The 19,067-nt window shown below is 26.8% G+C and overlaps 1 protein-coding gene across 3 annotated transcripts; it reads left to right on the forward strand.

Annotated features, from left to right (window-relative positions):
• The first annotated feature begins 674 nt into the window (after positions 1–674).
• LOC117161358 (uncharacterized) lies at positions 675–17,981 on the forward strand. Of its 3 annotated transcripts, XM_033342818.2 has the most exons (8): positions 675–935; positions 1,372–1,611; positions 4,693–4,828; positions 4,911–6,897; positions 8,249–8,307; positions 9,532–9,600; positions 12,728–12,846; positions 16,803–17,981. In XM_033342818.2, the coding sequence occupies exons 1-8, from the start codon at positions 849–851 to the stop codon at positions 16,806–16,808; spliced, it is 2,703 nt and encodes a 900-aa protein (XP_033198709.1). In that variant the 5' UTR covers positions 675–848; the 3' UTR covers positions 16,809–17,981. The 3 variants fall into 3 exon arrangements, with proteins under 3 accessions (XP_033198709.1, XP_033198708.1, XP_076473883.1); XM_033342817.2 differs by lacking the exon at positions 16,803–17,981 and having other exon boundaries at positions 12,728–15,288; XM_076617768.1 differs by lacking the exon at positions 16,803–17,981 and having other exon boundaries at positions 4,938–6,897; positions 12,728–15,288.
• The last annotated feature ends 1,086 nt before the right edge of the window (positions 17,982–19,067 follow it).

A 19,067-nucleotide genomic window follows, 5' to 3' on the forward strand; every position in this document is an offset into this window, starting at 1 on the left:
GTATAAAATTTGTATAGATAAATAAAAAGGAAAAATATATCGTCATTAAATATAAAAATATACATAGTTTATTTATTGAGTAGCAGACATAAAGATAATAATTAAGGCTACATTTATTAATTTCATACAAGTAAAAGGAATACCTAAAGTTTTTGCTTTAAAGATATATTTAAACATTCGTTGGTTTACTCTTACAAATTTTTGAAAAACATTCTAACTTAATATATGTATATAATATATGTGTAATTTTAGTAATTATTTCATAACATACACCGTATGATAATCGAAAAGTATTTATTTTTTATTATAATAAAAAATATAATCATATATATACATATAAATATGTAATAATAATTTAGTGTTATATGTATAATTTAAAAAATTACCGTTTGCGATTTCTGCTGTAGTTTTTATAGTTAAATTTACATTTAGAGTAATATATCATCATTGTGAACTAAATGTTATTAAACTGATTAATTTGAAATGTGATTAATAATTTCATAATTGATATAGTACTAACCATATTTCTATTCAAGAAAAAAGTTATAACTTTTATGAAAGTACATTACATAAAATTAATGAAAATGGACTTAACAGAGAATAAGAAATCTATAGCTGGTCGTACATCGTGTAATATGTAGATCGAAGACCTTTGATTTTATGAGCGCTCACGCCATTTTTATTTATATGTGGTGGGGGGTAACAAAGTGTGCAACATTGTCCGTAGGATTTATAATTATCAAAAGATTGATCAAAAGGAATGCTTAATTTTGCGATGTATTTGTAATACAAATTGTGATTATTTGTGAGATAAAATCATATTCTACGCGCAACGTATAAAGTTATTAATGCAATTGCTGGACCTTCCTGTTACTGGTGTCAACTGCAGATTTTTCTACAATTACAACTTGGATAAAATGGATTATCGTCAAAAGGTAAGCACAAATATATTATAATAATTAATAAATGAACATACTTTATTATTTAATTATTAATTGAATATATAATGTATATAACGTCGTCACAAACTATATGTTAAAGATACCCCAAAATTATTTAAAAATTAATAATGCATAAATTAATTTATAATGTTTTTTGTTTCGATAGTGACTAAACTTGTTCATATATATATCATTAAACAATATTGTAAAGGAAGTACTGTGTATTATAATTTTGTTTAATTACTGTTTGTTAGAAAACGGTTTGTGTAAACAATTTTATTATGTTGATATATATAATAATGGTATTGTTATATTTTACTTTTAATGTTTAGAGTAATATGTTGTTATAAAATTATGTAATTATGTTTATTACTGAAAAATTTTAGATGTGTGTTTCATATATTGAAATTAAATTTATTGTTTCATCTAGATGATTATACCTTCCCAACAAAATACAAAGAATGATGATGAGGATGACGAAGATTTGGAAGCTTTAAGACTTGCGGCTCTTCAATCATTAAGGACTAAAGACACTGTACATAATAAAAAGCAACCCCCACCACAGAAAACTGTTTCAGATGTAATACAAACATCTCACACATCGTATAAGAGTCAACGACCTTTACGAAGAGGATATTTTCATAACCGAATGCAACAGCGACAGAATGGCGTAAGTTTTTAATTATAGCTATGATACTTATGAATTGACATTTTAGAAATTTTGTTAGCCCTAATCTGACTGCATCTAATTTTTAACAATCAGCTGCTATATATTTTTTAGCAATGTATGTTGAGATAAAATAATTTATAAATATTAATTTAATTGTTTATCAAGCCATTTTAAATATTTTACTGTGAAATTTATTTAAAATCTACCTAAGACAATAGAGGTTTCTATATATTTTATCCAGTCATTATTGATGTTATTATCCATTACAGGAAAATGGAAACTTTTTATATAGAATAGAAGATAGAAAACTATCTTTGTTTTCAATTTTGATTAATTAGTAATTAAAAAGAAATATTATGTTATTAAGACAATTATGTATGTAAGATTATGAACAAAGAATAACATATGTCTTACAATAAATTTTATAAAGAATAGATTATTTAAAATTTAAACATTCTAATTTTGAAATAATGTAATGTATATGCTCATTTTATGTAAATTCTTTTTAAAATCTTGTAAAGGCAAAAATATTGAATAAGATTGTTTTGAAGTTTATTATTATTAGAAGGCAACTTTAGGTTGTAACATAAATCAATTCGATTAAACTGAATATTTTTCTTTATTTAACCGGAGTTATTTATATTACAATCAAATATATAAAATTTTGTATACTTAGGTAATTTTGTGTACAAAGTTTCATATGATAGAATATTAAATTTACTTATATTATAACTATATATTTTGCATTTCAATTGTTCATAAATACATCAAAATATATTTACTTTTAATAGAAATATTTCAGAATAATATTCTAATGTAAAAAATCATATTATTTTAAACTTTAAGAATTAAAATATTGAAAAATAAGAATTGTTCAAAAGTTTTCTATTATTTTCAGTCTCTACTTTTTTTACAGTGATTAGCAATTTACAGTGCAAACAAAAATAGAATTACATAAAAGATCTCATTTGTGAATAAAATTAAAGTAATATATCTTATAATATCAATAACTTAACAATATTTTACATAATATATAATCTTATATCAACACCTTAATGATGTTCCCATTAAAGAAAATATATCTTTTATGTAAAATGAGTTTCTTGAAGTAATTGTATATTTTATATATTTAATAAAATAAAGTATAATATTTAAATATTATGCTTTAACTATGTATGTCAAATAATATTGGTCTATTTTGTTAGTTTTAAATTAATGCTTTCAATATTGATATATAATAATAGATATATATATATATCTAACTGTTATTACAAAATAATTAAATGTAAAGAGTAAATTTATCAGTTTTATAAAAACTATAGAAGGTTTTAGAAACCTTATGAAAGAATTATTTACAAATATTTCGTATTTCTCATTAAAAAAATTTTTTGTGTAAAATAGTTTTTGAAATTTTAAAAACATCAGTGTTAGTTAGTAATAACTTATTTCATATACAGGTGAATTTTTCTGAATTAGAATTCTTTTTTAGATATTTTTCAAAATTATCTAAAATATCGATTATTCTTTTTTAAAAAAGGGATGTTATGATAATACATTTTTTTATTTTTGGAGTATTAATATAGAATTTTTTGATTCATTCACACGCATATTTCTAAATTAATTCGTCATTTTCTATTAAATTCTTTTACATCACATTTCTGAATTAGCCTATTGCCCTAGATACCCTTCTCTCCTTGCTCTTTCTTGCTTGTTTTTATTCAACTTCCTTATCCAGTCTATAGCCTTGTGTGTTGTTTCATTACTATCTTCCATGTACTGATCCCCCATTCTACTTCCTCGCACTTCTTTTTTCATTTTCACCTTTTTCAGTTTCCTTCCAGTATCTGTTCCGTGTCTCCATCAATCCACATCTTACTTGCGTCAGCAATTGCTGACTTTCTTCTTTTCCTTCTCTACTTAAGTATTTGGGCAGTTGTACAGTCTTTATATAGTTGTATCTTTGGTTATATTTTAATTGCATAATCTTATTGTATTGCACTTATTTTCGTATCTTTTTGTTTCTCTTTTAATTTCCTTGACATGTTTCCCCTCTTTTCCTTCTTAACTGTATTCTTGCTGTGTTAATCCTGTTCATTCTCAGATATTCTTCTCTTTCCTCCGTGGAGGCATTCCTTCACTAGACTCTTTTTCACCTCCCTTTTTACCTCTTCCTTAAATTTTCATGCTTTCACCCTTAACCTGATCCTCACTTTTTTCCCTTAGCCTCCTTCAACACTATGTAGCATAGCATTGAACATAACTAAAGAAGTGATACCTATGTAGAGATATGTTTTACCTACTAAATATTACGACGAGAGTTCTATTTTCAGTATTTCATATATTCTTTGCATATACATTTTAAAATTTTCTGTAAATGCATAAAAATCTGCAGTCTAATCATAATATTATAACTTAATAAAAAACTAATTTAATTATACAGAATATATTGTATACAAACAATATAAAATATAATTTTTCTCTATTTAAAAATATCTTTAATAACATGCATGTTATGAAGTTCTTACAAAATTATTGTTTAATGCATACTATAATTTTTTTTTATTTAAAATACATACCATGAATATAATTCAATTGCACATAACTTTTGATATTTTTAGTGAAATTTGTTATATCAGATAGCAGATATCTCTATGTGTTTAACTTTGCTTAACTCAGCTCAGTTCATTTTCAAAGTCTTTATTACCTTGACTTATTTTGAAGTATTTTTTTGATTATATCACAGATAATTGATACTTTTAAAAATTGAAATTTGTTTCATTATGATACAAATTACAATCTAATATAATATACACAATATTTGATCTTGAATTTTGATGAAATTTTAGTTTATGAAGTCGAGAATTATTAATCAAAATTCATATTTCAGTATTTGTTGTTTACAATATGAGAGACATAAGTAACTTGAATAATAGTTTAAATAATGGTAGAAATGAATACAATTATAAAGAAAAGAGTATAGATTAAATTTTTATTACAAATATTTAGTTTATATATAAAGTTAAGTTTTTTTATTAGCAAATATTCTATGAGTTTTATTTAAATATTACATATTGTTTACAGAATGTATATTATCAAAGTCCACGTAATCCAAATTTGATAGCAATAATTCCTCTAGATGAACGTCCTGTGCTGCAGCAAACTGATTTAGCTTGCTCAGTAGAAAAAATTGTTCCCAGTATTGAGTCTTATTCTACTGGTATGTAAAAATAATCTAATATAAATAATAGTCATGTCTTTTACGTTTTCTCTTAAATACTATATAAAAATAATATTTTTAGAAGTAACAAAATTTCATCGTTTCAAAGATAATGGAAGTGGTTCCGACGAAGAAGATAATAAAGAACAAAAAAATACAGTTACAAAATCAGAAAATGTTAAGAAAGATGGTGTAGGTGATAAAATATCCACAATGGTTGAAAATCAGATGGAAACTGTGGAAAACTTAAAAAAGGCTGAGGAAGATCAAGGTGGAGTCAATGATGATGATGATGATATCATTATAATGGCTGATCTTGAAGAGGAAGATAGCTTAGAGCGCTTAATGGATGAAATGGAAAGAGAAATGAATGTTGATAAACCGTCCGAAAGGAAAGAAAAGAAAAGTAACAAAAAAGAAAACAGAGAATCTATGAAAAAAGATGAGATAAATAGGAATATAAGCCAGAAAAACAGAACAGAAGATAGCAATATTCGAAAAGAAAGTTATAGTCCAGCACCAGCAACAATCATCATAAAAAGTGAAAGACGATCTATATCTCCACATACAGTTAATCGAATTTCACAAAAACGTAGATCATTATCACCAAGATCCCGATCAAGAAAGAAATCACCTAGAAGATCTCCTAGAAGATCACCTAGTAGGCAGTCAAAAAAATCTCAGCGAGAAATGACTAGGTATAGATCGCCTCGAAAGTCTCCAGTACGTTATTCTCCGCGATCACGATCACCTAAGCTTTCATCACGATCAAGATCACCACGATTATCACCACGTAGATCTCCAAATAAGTCTCCAATGAGATCACCTATTAAGAGATGTCTGTCTCCAAGAGGAAGATCTCCGAAACTTTCGCCGCATTCCAGATCTCCTAGACCAATACGTTCACCTAAAATATCCATAATTAAGTCTCCGAGGTTGGCACGTTCACGTTCTCCAAGATTTTCGCCATTGAGATTATCTCCTCAATCTAGGTCACCGCTAAGATCAAGATCACCTAAAATATCTCCAAGACGAATATCACCCTCGCGTAGATTATCACCTAAATCAAAATCTCCTGGGTTGTCCCCTCGAAGAGGATCGTCACGTTTAATGTCACCAAAAATATCACCACGAAGAATGTCACCGCGATCGAGGTCACCAAGATTATCACCACGTAGATCACCATGGTCATCACCTAGGAATTCACCTCGTCTATCTCCTAGACGAAAAAGATCTCCAAGATGGTCGCCTAAAGAACTATCTCGAAAACATGGACCACGATCTATTACTCCAGATGGAACATGTAGTCCATCATATGCCAAGGAATCATCCCCGATAATTAAAAGTAGGGTATCTCCAGAAATAAATCGTGTAAAAACAAAACATAAAGAAGAAAGTTTTGAAGATGCTACTATGATAGAAAAAGAAACTGCTGATATAATTAATGATCCTGTATTAGAAGCCAGACGAAGAAAATTTGAATCTACAAAGCCCATAGATCCAATTAATGCAAATAAAAAGATTAAATTAAATAAAAAAGAAAATACAAGTAAGAAGGTAGAATCGCTAGAAGAAGGAGATATTCAGACAGGAAATGTAAGAAAACTTAACAAAATTACAGAGGATTATGATATTCAAGAAACAGATTTATGTTTAGATACTCATTACGAGTTTGAAGAGTTTGAACAAAGCATAGAAAATGCTTCTCCTATTGCTATTACGAGTTCTGTTAATTCATGTTTAGATTTAGAAACTCAAAATCCAGAAAAAGAAAGATCCTCAAAAAAGAAGAAGAAACGCGACAAGGAATTGTATCAAGTGGGAAAATTAAAAAATGAACTTCCTCTTTCTGAACGTATTGGAAAAGATAAGAAGTGTAAGAAGCGTAAAGATGTTATTTCGGATGGATCAAGTGAGGATATGGATGCCATTTTTGAAGATCTAGTAGTTGATAAAGAAAGTGATTTACGAACCGAGTTAAGTAGAAGACGAGCAGAAAGATTAAACAGGACAGTGCCAATTCAATCTGCGAGATTAGTACAGTCTGCTTTTAAGGGAGTTGTTAATGAGTAAGTATTTATGATATACTATATGAATTAAATTTTCTACTACAGAAACATAAAATCTTTCTATTTTTTTTTTTTTTTAAGTTAAAAGCTTCTAATAGTATATTTAGTTTAAATGGATATAATTAAATCTTACGGAAATATGAAAAATGCGGAAAAATATTTCCGATGAAAGTTAGATATTAAGAAAGGCAGATGATGTCAATATTTATTTGAATTTATGATAATCTTGGAAAGTCATGGAAACATACTTTGTTATTGTATATTACTATACCCAATATTGGAGTGTTTTCAAATTTCTACCTACTTGAGTCTTTTGTGTAAGTCATTCTTAAGATATAAATTTTCAAAGTTAATATGTTATCAGCAGTTATGTTATATTGAAGCAGTTATATATGATGTAAAAAGTCAGACTGGATAATCTTCTTGTGGTCTATATAGAGTGATACTCATGATGGTATGCAATTTAAAAGTTGGTATCTTGAAAATGTGGTTTGTGCAAGATAGAAATGAGTAATGTTTTGGAAACGTTTCAGTATTAGATACAAGAATATGCAATAAAAAATATAAGTCTTTTAAAATTTAATTATGACTTTTTTGCAGTTTTTTAAGGTTATCACAAGTCAAATAAATAGTAGCATTATAAGTTATTTTTCATGTCCTATAATTTTGGTCCAAAATATTTTTGCATATCTCTTTATATTTTTCAAGCTTTTTAATTGTCTTTATTTCCATAGGACATCTTGTATACTTTTTAAACTTTTACTTACAAAAAGATGTGTATAAATATTCTTGAGAAGTGGTATATTTATGAAAAATACATGCTATATCTGATAAATTAAGATTAACATAATGTATTTTTATTGACATAAAATATTGCTAAACATATTGAAGTGTCGTGTAATTATGATAACTGAGAAAAGATTAATTACATGTATTTGAAACTACATTATATAAAAGCTTTCTGAGAAATTTAACTTCATTATATATTTTTGTATTTGACATTATACATATAAATAACAATAACAATAAGTAGTTTTTTCTGAAATATTTCATAATTAAATTAAATAAAATTTACATTTCCTTTTAATACTGCTTTTATTTTGTATTACATTTCTCTTTTTCTAATGAAATACGTACACATTTATTTATTATCAAAAGTAAACAAGAAACTCTTCAATTTGTTTTGTTATTATATGGACAGTTTAACAAATATGTTTACATAGTTATAAGTGATATACATATGTGTTATATACATATTTGTATAGAGAAAATATCTATATTTTCTTCTTAATATATATCTTTTTGGAATTTTTAACATATTTTTGATATGAAAATGTGATCTTTTTTTCAGAGTTGTCAAAAGTAATGCAAAAGTGAATCAAAGACATTTAGTTAAAGCGGATGAAAAAAGTAAGTAATACATGAAAATTTCTAATTTCTATTAAACTTGTATACTTGTATACTTGTAGACAAAAGCTGTATCATTTGAATTCCCTCTAAATGGTTACACTTCTGTTGACCAATGAAGTTGACCGAATGTGTTTTGTTTTAAAAAAATCCATAGTTCAATATATCATGATACTCTGAAAGAAATAGATATCAAGCTAATGAACAAAATCATTCTTATACAAATATAAATGCTAAATTATTTATACGAATTTACACTGACATAAAGAGAGAAGGTCTGTACGTAGATACCTACATATGTGTGTGTGTCAGAAGTAATCGCAGAAACTATTTAACCGATTTGTATAATTCTTTCATTATTGGAAATTATATTTCTTCTAGATGGACATAGACTATATTTTATTATGCTTGCTCCTCAGAGAACCGAACAATGAACATAAACGCGACTCAAGTTTGATTAACGCAACTTGGTTTCCATAGTATAATTGCGTCTTGCCCGGTCGACAGCCGATAGTCATTTCCTACAAATATTTCTTGAATACTATTTATTATATTGATTTCTGTTATCTATTATTATATTGATTTTTGAATTTCCATTACAAACGACTGTAAATAATCTCGAATCGTGAAGTCAAATTCATGTCAGTTCTACGTGGACGATGTCGTGGGTAACAGCTAGTTCTTTATAAATTGTTGTATATGAATATTGCCAAACTTTTCTTGTTACTTGTGCCTTAATATAGTGAAAAACCCAATGGAATACCATAATAATATGAATATTAATGATAATAATATGATTATATGCATTTTTGACATAATAGCATAGGGCGTAATATGTAGAGGTGTAAACATTTAGGAACTTTATATACATATATATTTATGGGATAAAAGCTTACTAAGCTATCGATTCGAAATTTTAGTAACTGATTTTGACATATTTTACCCTTAAAAAAGTTTTGTTTACCATGATCTTTTATGATATTTGATATAATGTATAATTTACAAATTAAATTACAAATTATATCAATTATTCAAAACATACTTCATTATATCAGTTATTAAAAATTTGACATCAAACATCTGTAAATAGTACCATTTCAGTAAAACAAACAAATTTCAATATTAGAAGTACATCAATAATTTTTTCTTATAAATTAATATAAACATTTCTTAGTTTGATATAATATTTAAATTTATTTTCTTAATTCACATATTTTTATTTTGTAGCTAATCAAAAAGAAGTTCGACGGGTTACGGTTCTTCATAGGTCAATATCTGACATACACGATTCTGAAGGTGTGTATATTTTTATATTACTTATTATTATTATTTTTGTTTCTATTACTTATTATATTGCAAATTTTTGTATATATATGGTCCTAAGTAAAAAATTGAGAATATGTATTTTCACATAGATACTGATTACTTATGAAAATTTTTAATGGCCTTCTTAGTTCATAATATAATCGGTGTGTAAATAAGTTAGTTTTTGATTAGATTTAGTTTCGCAAATTTTTGTTTAATGTGTTATACCTTTTCTTAATAATGTCGTTTTATTTTGTATGTCACCATAATATTCATAAATATGATACTCTTCTTTTTTTCTTAAAAATCCGAAACTTAATCATAAATTTAAAAAAAATTGTTCGTCATTCAATACAAAATGAATCAGTTATCCATCTCCGATAATTGTGAAAATCAGCGTGATCTATATTTTGCGATATATTATAACTTTCTTCCGAAACATTTTTCTGTACCTATCTTTGATATTTTGTTCAAGTATTTGGTCATTTTCAATTAAATTAGTGTATTTATTCAAATAATATTTGATTTGTGACTAAATTTAATTTGATACTTTAGATACTGTTAAATACTCTTTATAGATTTTTCTCTGTTTTAATATTCCGAATACAAAATACGATGTTTCCTTATTATTTTTATATAATAATAAGGCAGGATAAGTTTCATTTAATGGATAACAGTACTGAATGTGAACTGATGGCATAAATAAAATATGAATGGTAATATGCAAATATCTTTCTGTTTTCGGAACAGAATCGTCTCAATACCGCATTATAGTTCAATGGATGGGATATAAATATCAGTTCGTTCACCTATTCTTCATATGTCGATGTCTTACATATCGCACTTTTATTTCTGAACTGGCAATTAAAAAACATTAGTTTACTAAAAAATGCAGAATTATATATGTTACGGGCGCAATCTGCAGGGCGTAATGACAGAATCGGCTTTGCTCGGGCAATGTCAGTCGGAGATTTTTATACGCTCTATCCAATACCGATACATATATACCTCGTTTTAAAAGGAATGGTAGGACTGAGATGAATAAAACAGGAACAACTTAGTGCGACGCTGCCTACGTGAGTTTATTATTGTCCACAATGTCCATTTTAGACCTGGCAAAGTTTCCAAAGAAATAATAATTTCCAGTACTGCTTTGTACGAAGCACTAAAAGCGAATTCACGGTAGATCTGTTTACAGCACGTTCTGTAAACTTGGAAAATGATGAACTTGCGTGGTTTTGCTTTTACATTCGTCCGTAGTGGCGATTGTACAATGAATGCCGAGTACCCTCGGTGTCGCAGCCACGCAGAAAGTCAGAGGCCGCTGGTCTGTGTTTTATCTCTTCCTAGAACCCAGGCAATCGCAATCGCAAGATGTCAGGACCGCTGGCTCACACACCATGCGGATGAGGGCTTAATTTATAGCGCTCTTAAGTTTGATGCCTGCTTTTCCATAATCGAAGGTGACGAAGGACAGGCGATCGCCCCGGGCGTTCGAACTTCGTCTTTTCTTACTGCTTACCTAGTGGTACGCAATGTCAATTTTGCTCATATTATTGGTCTACGTTTGCTATTCAATTATTTCTTCGGAATATACCAGGCAGCGAAGCGATCTGTAATGCTGACATTGCCGGCTTTGTATTGTAAAGTCGATTATCTTCTGCTGATTGCACCCGTATATGTGCATATAACATAATAACGTATTTTATTTTAGACAGCATGTTTTTCCATTGGCCTATCTTTTTATTCAAACTTCCTTGTTAACAATTTACTGACCGCTAGCGGTTTAACAGCATACGCACGTCCGACCGGCAGCTCAGGCGCAGATTCTCCCTGGCGCCGGCTCTGTTTCGGTTTAGACTCTCCAATACCATTCTTTTCGTTCATCGCAAACGGTAAGTTTTCCGAATTGGTATAAAACTGTGGGAGCTTACAAAGCAACGCAACTGATGCAACTGAGCAAGATACCTTAGTACTAAATAACAAATTACTGCTCCAATAATGAGAAAGATTGTCGACGACAAAAAGCTGATTAATAGGCTATCGGTCGGTAAAGTGTTAAAACCAATCATTAAATTTCTTGATCCTATTTCGTTTTCCTCGTATACGCTAGAAAGTTTTTATGTACGTACATATTTACAAAATAGTAAAATTTTAATTTTGGGTAAATGGTTTAAAAAAGACGTCTTGAACAACATTTACTTGTTCCGTGATGCAGATTACGGAAATGATACATTTTGCTATGATATTATTTGAAATTTTTTAGTCAACTCTACAAAACATAAATAAAGCAACACATATTTGAGTTTTTTAGAATCCAGAGGATTAGGAACCCGAAATAATTAAAATCGGTCATGTAATTTTCCAGATGTTGAAAATACAAATATATTTTTATTTATACTGATCACCTTCACACAAATACATTGTAGATAGATTCCAAAGGTACAGATGAACATTTTTGTCATTTTGTTACGTTAGTGAAGTAAATTAATTTCTTTAGTTTTGTACATACACACAAACTTTAATCAATTTCTTCAAAGTATTCAATATTTTGAACAGTTTATAGGTTGTATATGTTGATTTTGTTATGTTTTGTTTTCAATATGTCCTATAATTATTATGAAAAAGCTTAGTATGTAGACAATTAAAAACTCATGCTGATTAAAGATACGACATAGGCATATTTTAAAAATTTAATAACTAAGAAGATATTTTTAATCACGTTATTACTTTATTGAGTTTGATACGTTAATAAATAAGTTTCATATATGCAATTTATTTTTGTAACTATTAGTCCTATGATTATTGATATTGCATTTAGGAAAGGAAAACACCAAGGATAGACTTAACTACTTTAAAATTACATTTTTTGGAGAAATAGTTATTTTTTACATATTTCGTCGTTTTATATTTATGCAAAATTTTATAAGAATTAACATGTCTAGACTGAAACATTCCTTGCATGAACATTTGTATAGTATATTTACATGGTTGATATATTTAGATACACTAATAGTATATTATAATGGTGAGTAATAATATAAAAAGAAACAAATATATAAATTGTTTTCATTTTGTGTATTTTTTATATAAATATATATCTGTGTTTTTTTTGCAGATGAAAGTACTCTAGATTCAAAGGTGCCTGTGCGTTTTAGACTTGGTCTCAATAAACAAGTACAAGATACTAGAGAGTCAAAAGTTTCACGAAAGACATCTAAAAGACAGGGTCGCAAGGTAAACCATAAAATTAATTTGGCCGTAACAAATGCAGAACATATTTTATAGTATAAAAATTATACCTTACAACATGTACATAATTCGCATATTCAATATCTTTTGGAAACATAATACTTACACATAATTTTGATATTGTAACATTTCAACTGCTTAAGTTTACAGCGTGCTAGTATTTTTGAGTTTTTTGAAATTAATTGTATTGGATATTTTGAATATTATTGTTAACAATTTTCTTAAATAATTAGAAACATAAAAATTCTCGAATTAAATAAATATATGTAGTTTAGATTTACAGTAACACATTCATCCAGAAACTTTTTTGTCATAGCATGCATAAAAAGTATTAAGGAAAACAATACAATTGAATTTAATTATGATAAATGATCTTTAATATTAGGAAATATTTTATCATTTTTAAAGATACAAATATATATGTTAATGTTTAGCATTTAAATAGTTGATTCATTTTTTTAATAATATCATTTTCACGTTGTACGACGCAAAGAATGATTAATAATTTTAAATATTTATCTCATATTGCAATTCTTGTATACATGAAAATATTAAACATATTTCATATTAAAAAAACTTGAAAGTACAAAATAAATATTAATTTTTCATCAAATGTAGTACATTTTATAATATAGTGAGATATATTTAAATGCATAATCAACAAGTTTATTTATAATTCATACTCTTTTACAATTACATCAATGTTCCTCTATTTTGTTATTATGTACCTATAATCTTATTATAGCGATTGTGTTGTAACTAAATGAAAGAATATTATTTTTCCCCATTATAATCTCATGACGTAAAAATAATGTAATTAATATATTTGTATAAATGTTTATTATTTATATTTAAATAATTAATTTCATAGTTACAACTACCTAAAAGTTTCCAATAGTTTCAAAAATAAAATTACTCTAAATAAATATTTCTATAAATTGAATATTTCTTTTAAATTTACAAAATGTAAATATTTATACATTAGTAGCAATTATGTGTATCATTAATTTTAAAATTGAATATTTTTAAGCTTAATGGATTAAATATGCTTTCAAACAAGTTTCAAAATGAATGTACAGTATCGTTGCTGCAATCAGTCCCCTTTTTATGTTTTTAATATTTCATAATTTATTATCAGTCTATTATTTATTAAGTATGATATCTTTTAAATAGAAGCATTAAAATAATTTAATGACACAACCAAATTTTGTAAATAATATGAAAAATTCAGAAGTAATACTTAATTTTTAAATAATTATTCATATTTTTCTAATTTAAAATAATTGTATGATGCATTGTGACATGTGTGTCAAATATATTTTATATAGCCACATATTTTATATAGTTTAAAAAGCAGGCTATGATTATACTACAAATGTTCGAAATATTTGTTTGTATTATAAATATTTCATTTTATATTAAGATGTTTTTCTAGATCTATTATTTGTTTTCTTTTGTAAACAAAGAAACATTAGGTACAGCGCTACACATATTGGAAGCGCGGATATACTAAATGTAATGGATTCAAATGTGTATTAAAGATACATGTGTATATATGTAATTAAATAAATATCTGTTTTAATCCGCGTAGTTTTTGATACACGAGTACATATGTATTAACATATTCAGATTTTGTATTTCGTGTAATTATTAGTGAATAATAAACACCTCGCCCCTGAATATTTAAGTGCATTTATGCAGATAATTTGCGAAAAGGATGTATGCGTGATATTTTAGGTTGCAAGTAACAATAAAAAACAACATAATGTCGGTTTCGTCCTGTATAAATGATGAAGGCAAGCATAAATAAATACCTATTCAACAACTTCAAAACTTGCTAAAAAAAATTTAATGATATCAGCAACACCGATTGTATCAAAATGATATTCTTCAAGCATGCTGGAAATATTGTTACGATAAAAGGGAACCATCTGTTATCAGAAAATGTTAATAGATTAGTTCCTTTTATACCAAAATACACGACTATTTGACTAAACTTTGTTGAGCGAAATTATGTTTGTTTTTATTGCTATCTGCAACCTAGAATATCATATATTTGTTTTGCGAATTACTTGCGTAAATGTGCTTAAACAGTGGGATATTTTGTATATGTATATATAAAAGTTTTGTTATATATATTTGTTATATACATCCGTATCCGTTTTGTTATATATATCCGTTTCTGAAAGAACGGATGAATATAAAGTTGACTTTCTTTTAAAAGAATTAATGAAACAGGAAGTCATCTGTCCTCAGCCTCGAATTGAGTCAATAAATGACCTTAATTGTTAAACTTAATCGTTGTACATACTCGTACGCTCTTTCACTGCCTTTTGGCATTTAATATTAGTTTAAGTTCTTTTGTTATCTTAGTTATCTTAATTTAATTGCGTTTTATGACAATAAACTTAAATGGTTTGTTCATCACTCGCCTCCTGTTTTGATCATGTTCATTTCGTATCGTTCTTTTCATTCTTACCCTTGACGTATCGTTGGCAATCCAACACCCGATTCCGAAACAACCAATTCCGAACACCCTCCTTCCTTACAAATATTAGGACTTGAGAATTAAGAAGATGCTAGCCAGAGCTGAATGAGAAACAAGTAACTACTTGAAGAGCATAGCGTGTATTAGATTACCTTAAATAGGTTTAAGAATTGTAGGTCCAGGAAATATCTACATGCAAGGTCAAGAAAATATATTAAGAGATGTGTATTCAGAGGTGTATTCAGAGATATATTCTATAAAACAGATGGCACAGGTCTAGAGCGATCATGCAGTAAAAATCTTTTGGTAAGAAACATCCAATTTTTGAACGAATATCGAAGCATTTTCTTGTCGAAAAAATTTTACAAATATAGGGACGGACAAATATAAAGGTTTCACTGTATAAAATATGAATATGTTAATACACGTATATTCGTATAGTTTGATACACGAGTTTACTCACGTATTAAAAACTACATAAATGAAAGTACGAATATATTAATTACGAGCTCTATTACATACACAATACATACATATTATGTAGCATTGTAACCAGCTTCAAAAGTAGTTTGAAAACAAAAAATTACAGGTATCCCCCGTATAACAAGGTAGTTGGGTTACGAAAAGATGTTGCTATGTTCAAACTCATGTTATGCGAAACAAAAAGTATACAATAACTAGTACATAGTATAATTTATAGATTTCTAGTACAAAAAATAGGGGTAGATTCCAAAAATTAACAGAAATTTACAATTTTCTTTTCATAACTAAGAGAAATATATTTGTTAATATAATCAATAATTAATTGAAAATATTACACATTAATATTGTATAATCTTCATCATACACCATTAAACAAGGGAGTTTTTTTCTTGCAAAATTGTCTTCTGAACTTCGTTAATTTATGTATGATTTCTGTTTATGTTAGTCATAAAAAATATCATCGATTGTTTATTAGAAAAGCTTCAGGTTGCTAGTTTCCTATAGCGAATATCTTTCGAATGTAAAGGATTAATACTTAACGAACTAAAAATGAATTAAAAATTTCACTATTTAAAGATTCCATATGTAAATCTGAGATAAGACACATGTTTGCTCGAAAGAAAAATATCGAATGATGGTGCTTGCACTTATAAATTTCCACTACATTCCGTTCTATAAGGCAGTTGGATTTTCCAATTTCTCGAACCGCGTTAACCAAATTCGTTTAATATGAAAGACGGAGGATACCTGTATATAGCAGAAATCGGAAATAATTGCTAAAAGAAATTGTTAAGAAAAGTGGTAATAGATAAAGTTCAAAGTCATTTAACAAATATTAAATAAAATACTAAATTAATCTTTTTTTAATAATATTTACTTATGATGAAGTTAGAAACAGTTCATGTTACAAATTTAATTGAATATTATTTCTGTTGGAAGATGATAAACGTACATATTTTTTTTTGTTTAGGAATAGAGTAAAAGCGTGTTCTCCTGACATATTTATATGAAGAGTGCATAGCTGTTCATCTTACCTCCTATTCTATTATCATCATATGAAGATAAGATCTATTAAAAGTTTAATTGTATAAAAAATTGCACTCATGTAGAGGAGATATCTGTTTTATTTGACATGTGACCTAACATAAAGATGAAAAGATAACATTCTTCTAGAAGACAATATCAATATTTCAAAATACTTTATGTATGATTGTATCTAATTATTTATTGTTAAGCATTATAGTAGATAGTTGATTACATGTGATTATAATTCATTTGTTGTGTTAAAGTATTTGTAAATAATTTACATCAGTCACTCATTTAATAAATAAGCATCATTAATAATCCCAAAGTCACCTTTTGTAAACCTAAGTATATTATTATTTTAAAAATTCTATATAAAAGAATCAATCAATTGTAAATAAGAATATTGTTAATAAGCGTGTACAAGGTGAAAAATAAGTTGTATATCATGTAAATTGAGTTAATATTATTAAGGCACTGAATATATTATATAAAGTGACCTATAGCAACAGAAGAGTGATTTTATTAAAATATATTTTTTACACTACATAGTTCGAAAATAACAAACACGAATTTTTTAAGATAACTAAGAAATGCAGTGTATTTTAAAATGGCTTTTCTTCACTTGTTATTTCATACTTGAATTATAAATATATAGTGTAAATGATTATTGTATTTAAGCAGGTAAAAAAGAGTGTATCTTTTTCTGCAAATATTTAGTGCTTATGTGTAAAATTATGCTACTTATAGCATTATGATTCAGTTACTACAATTATACAATTTCAGAACTAAAGTATTCAGTAAGTTGCATTATTCTACATTTTCATTACAGTCTCTACTGTATTAGTAAAAAAGATCTATGTGATTCTTTTCTTGTATTTTACATAATATTAATTAAGACTCTGTTGAATAATTAGATCTTATTATTACAACTATATTTTTATGAATAGCATGTAAAATACATATTGAAAGTAAATTATTATCATGTGTTACCAATAAGCTGAGATAGTAGCCAATATACTTACAAATGTAAACTTAGATTATTTCAGATATTATATTGCATACTTCATAGTATCTATGAAGGTGTAAGTGTTATTTTTAACTGAATAAAAAAATGATAACTACATTTATATGAACTTTTTTTGATAGAAATTTTGATATAAAAAATATTGCGATACCTCAGAATAAATTCAGAATACACGTAGGGATACATGGATACATGTAGGGAACTTAGTTCTTTAAATCATCACATGCGTGCTATGATTTATATTTTGTTGGTCATATCATAATGATACAACTTTAAGTGTAGATTAAGAATGCAGCATAATGCTTTATTAGTCAGTCAAATTATGTTTCTTGTACTCTTCCACTTATATGCTTCTATATGCATATGTTTTAAATACCAACTCCAAGAGTTGAATAGTAGACATATTATTGTTATAAATATAAAATAACTCACAAAAGACTTGCAATTGTTGAATTTATCTATCGTACAAAATGTGATACACACCAAGACTTTTACAGTCTTATTAATAATAAGCAAATCACTTATTGTAGAATAACACAAGCAATTCTTCAAATTTGTCTAAAAATCCATTATAAAATAAATATAACGCACGTTTTATTTATATAAAAACTGATTTTTAATATATTTTATTTTACATATATACCTTAATTTGTTTTCCTTAATTTTTACACATACTTTGGATACCTTCAACATAAGATGAATATCATACTAAATGTATATAATATCTGTGAAAATTCTTTTACGTACTTTATCTGTAAGTGTTATTCTATAATAAGACTGTAATTAATCTGTAAATTTAATTACTACTGTTACAATGTTTGGTTTATTTGTCTAATTTTTGTCATTATAGTAAATACAGATGGAACTGCATAAAATTTTCTTGAGTAATTTATAAGCACGCATGGCGAAAATAAAAATCATTCGTGCATTCATTTGTGTTTGGTGTTCTTTTATATTACTATATGTTTATAAAATTTTACTATTATGTATTTGAATGTATCACTGTGGATCTAATTTTTTCGTCCATCTGTAATTTGCTACATAAGTTATTCTTATTATTGCGTATGACTGTACTATTTGTATAATTATGTACTTGTACTTACATTTTTTTACAAAATAACGTATAGGTTTTAGATTGTTTAGACATAACAAAATACAAACTTCAAGTATTAATATGAAGTAAGT

This window comes from Bombus vancouverensis, chromosome 4, assembly GCF_051014615.1.
Source record: "Bombus vancouverensis nearcticus chromosome 4, iyBomVanc1_principal, whole genome shotgun sequence".
Lineage (NCBI taxonomy): Eukaryota > Metazoa > Arthropoda > Insecta > Hymenoptera > Apidae > Bombus > Bombus vancouverensis.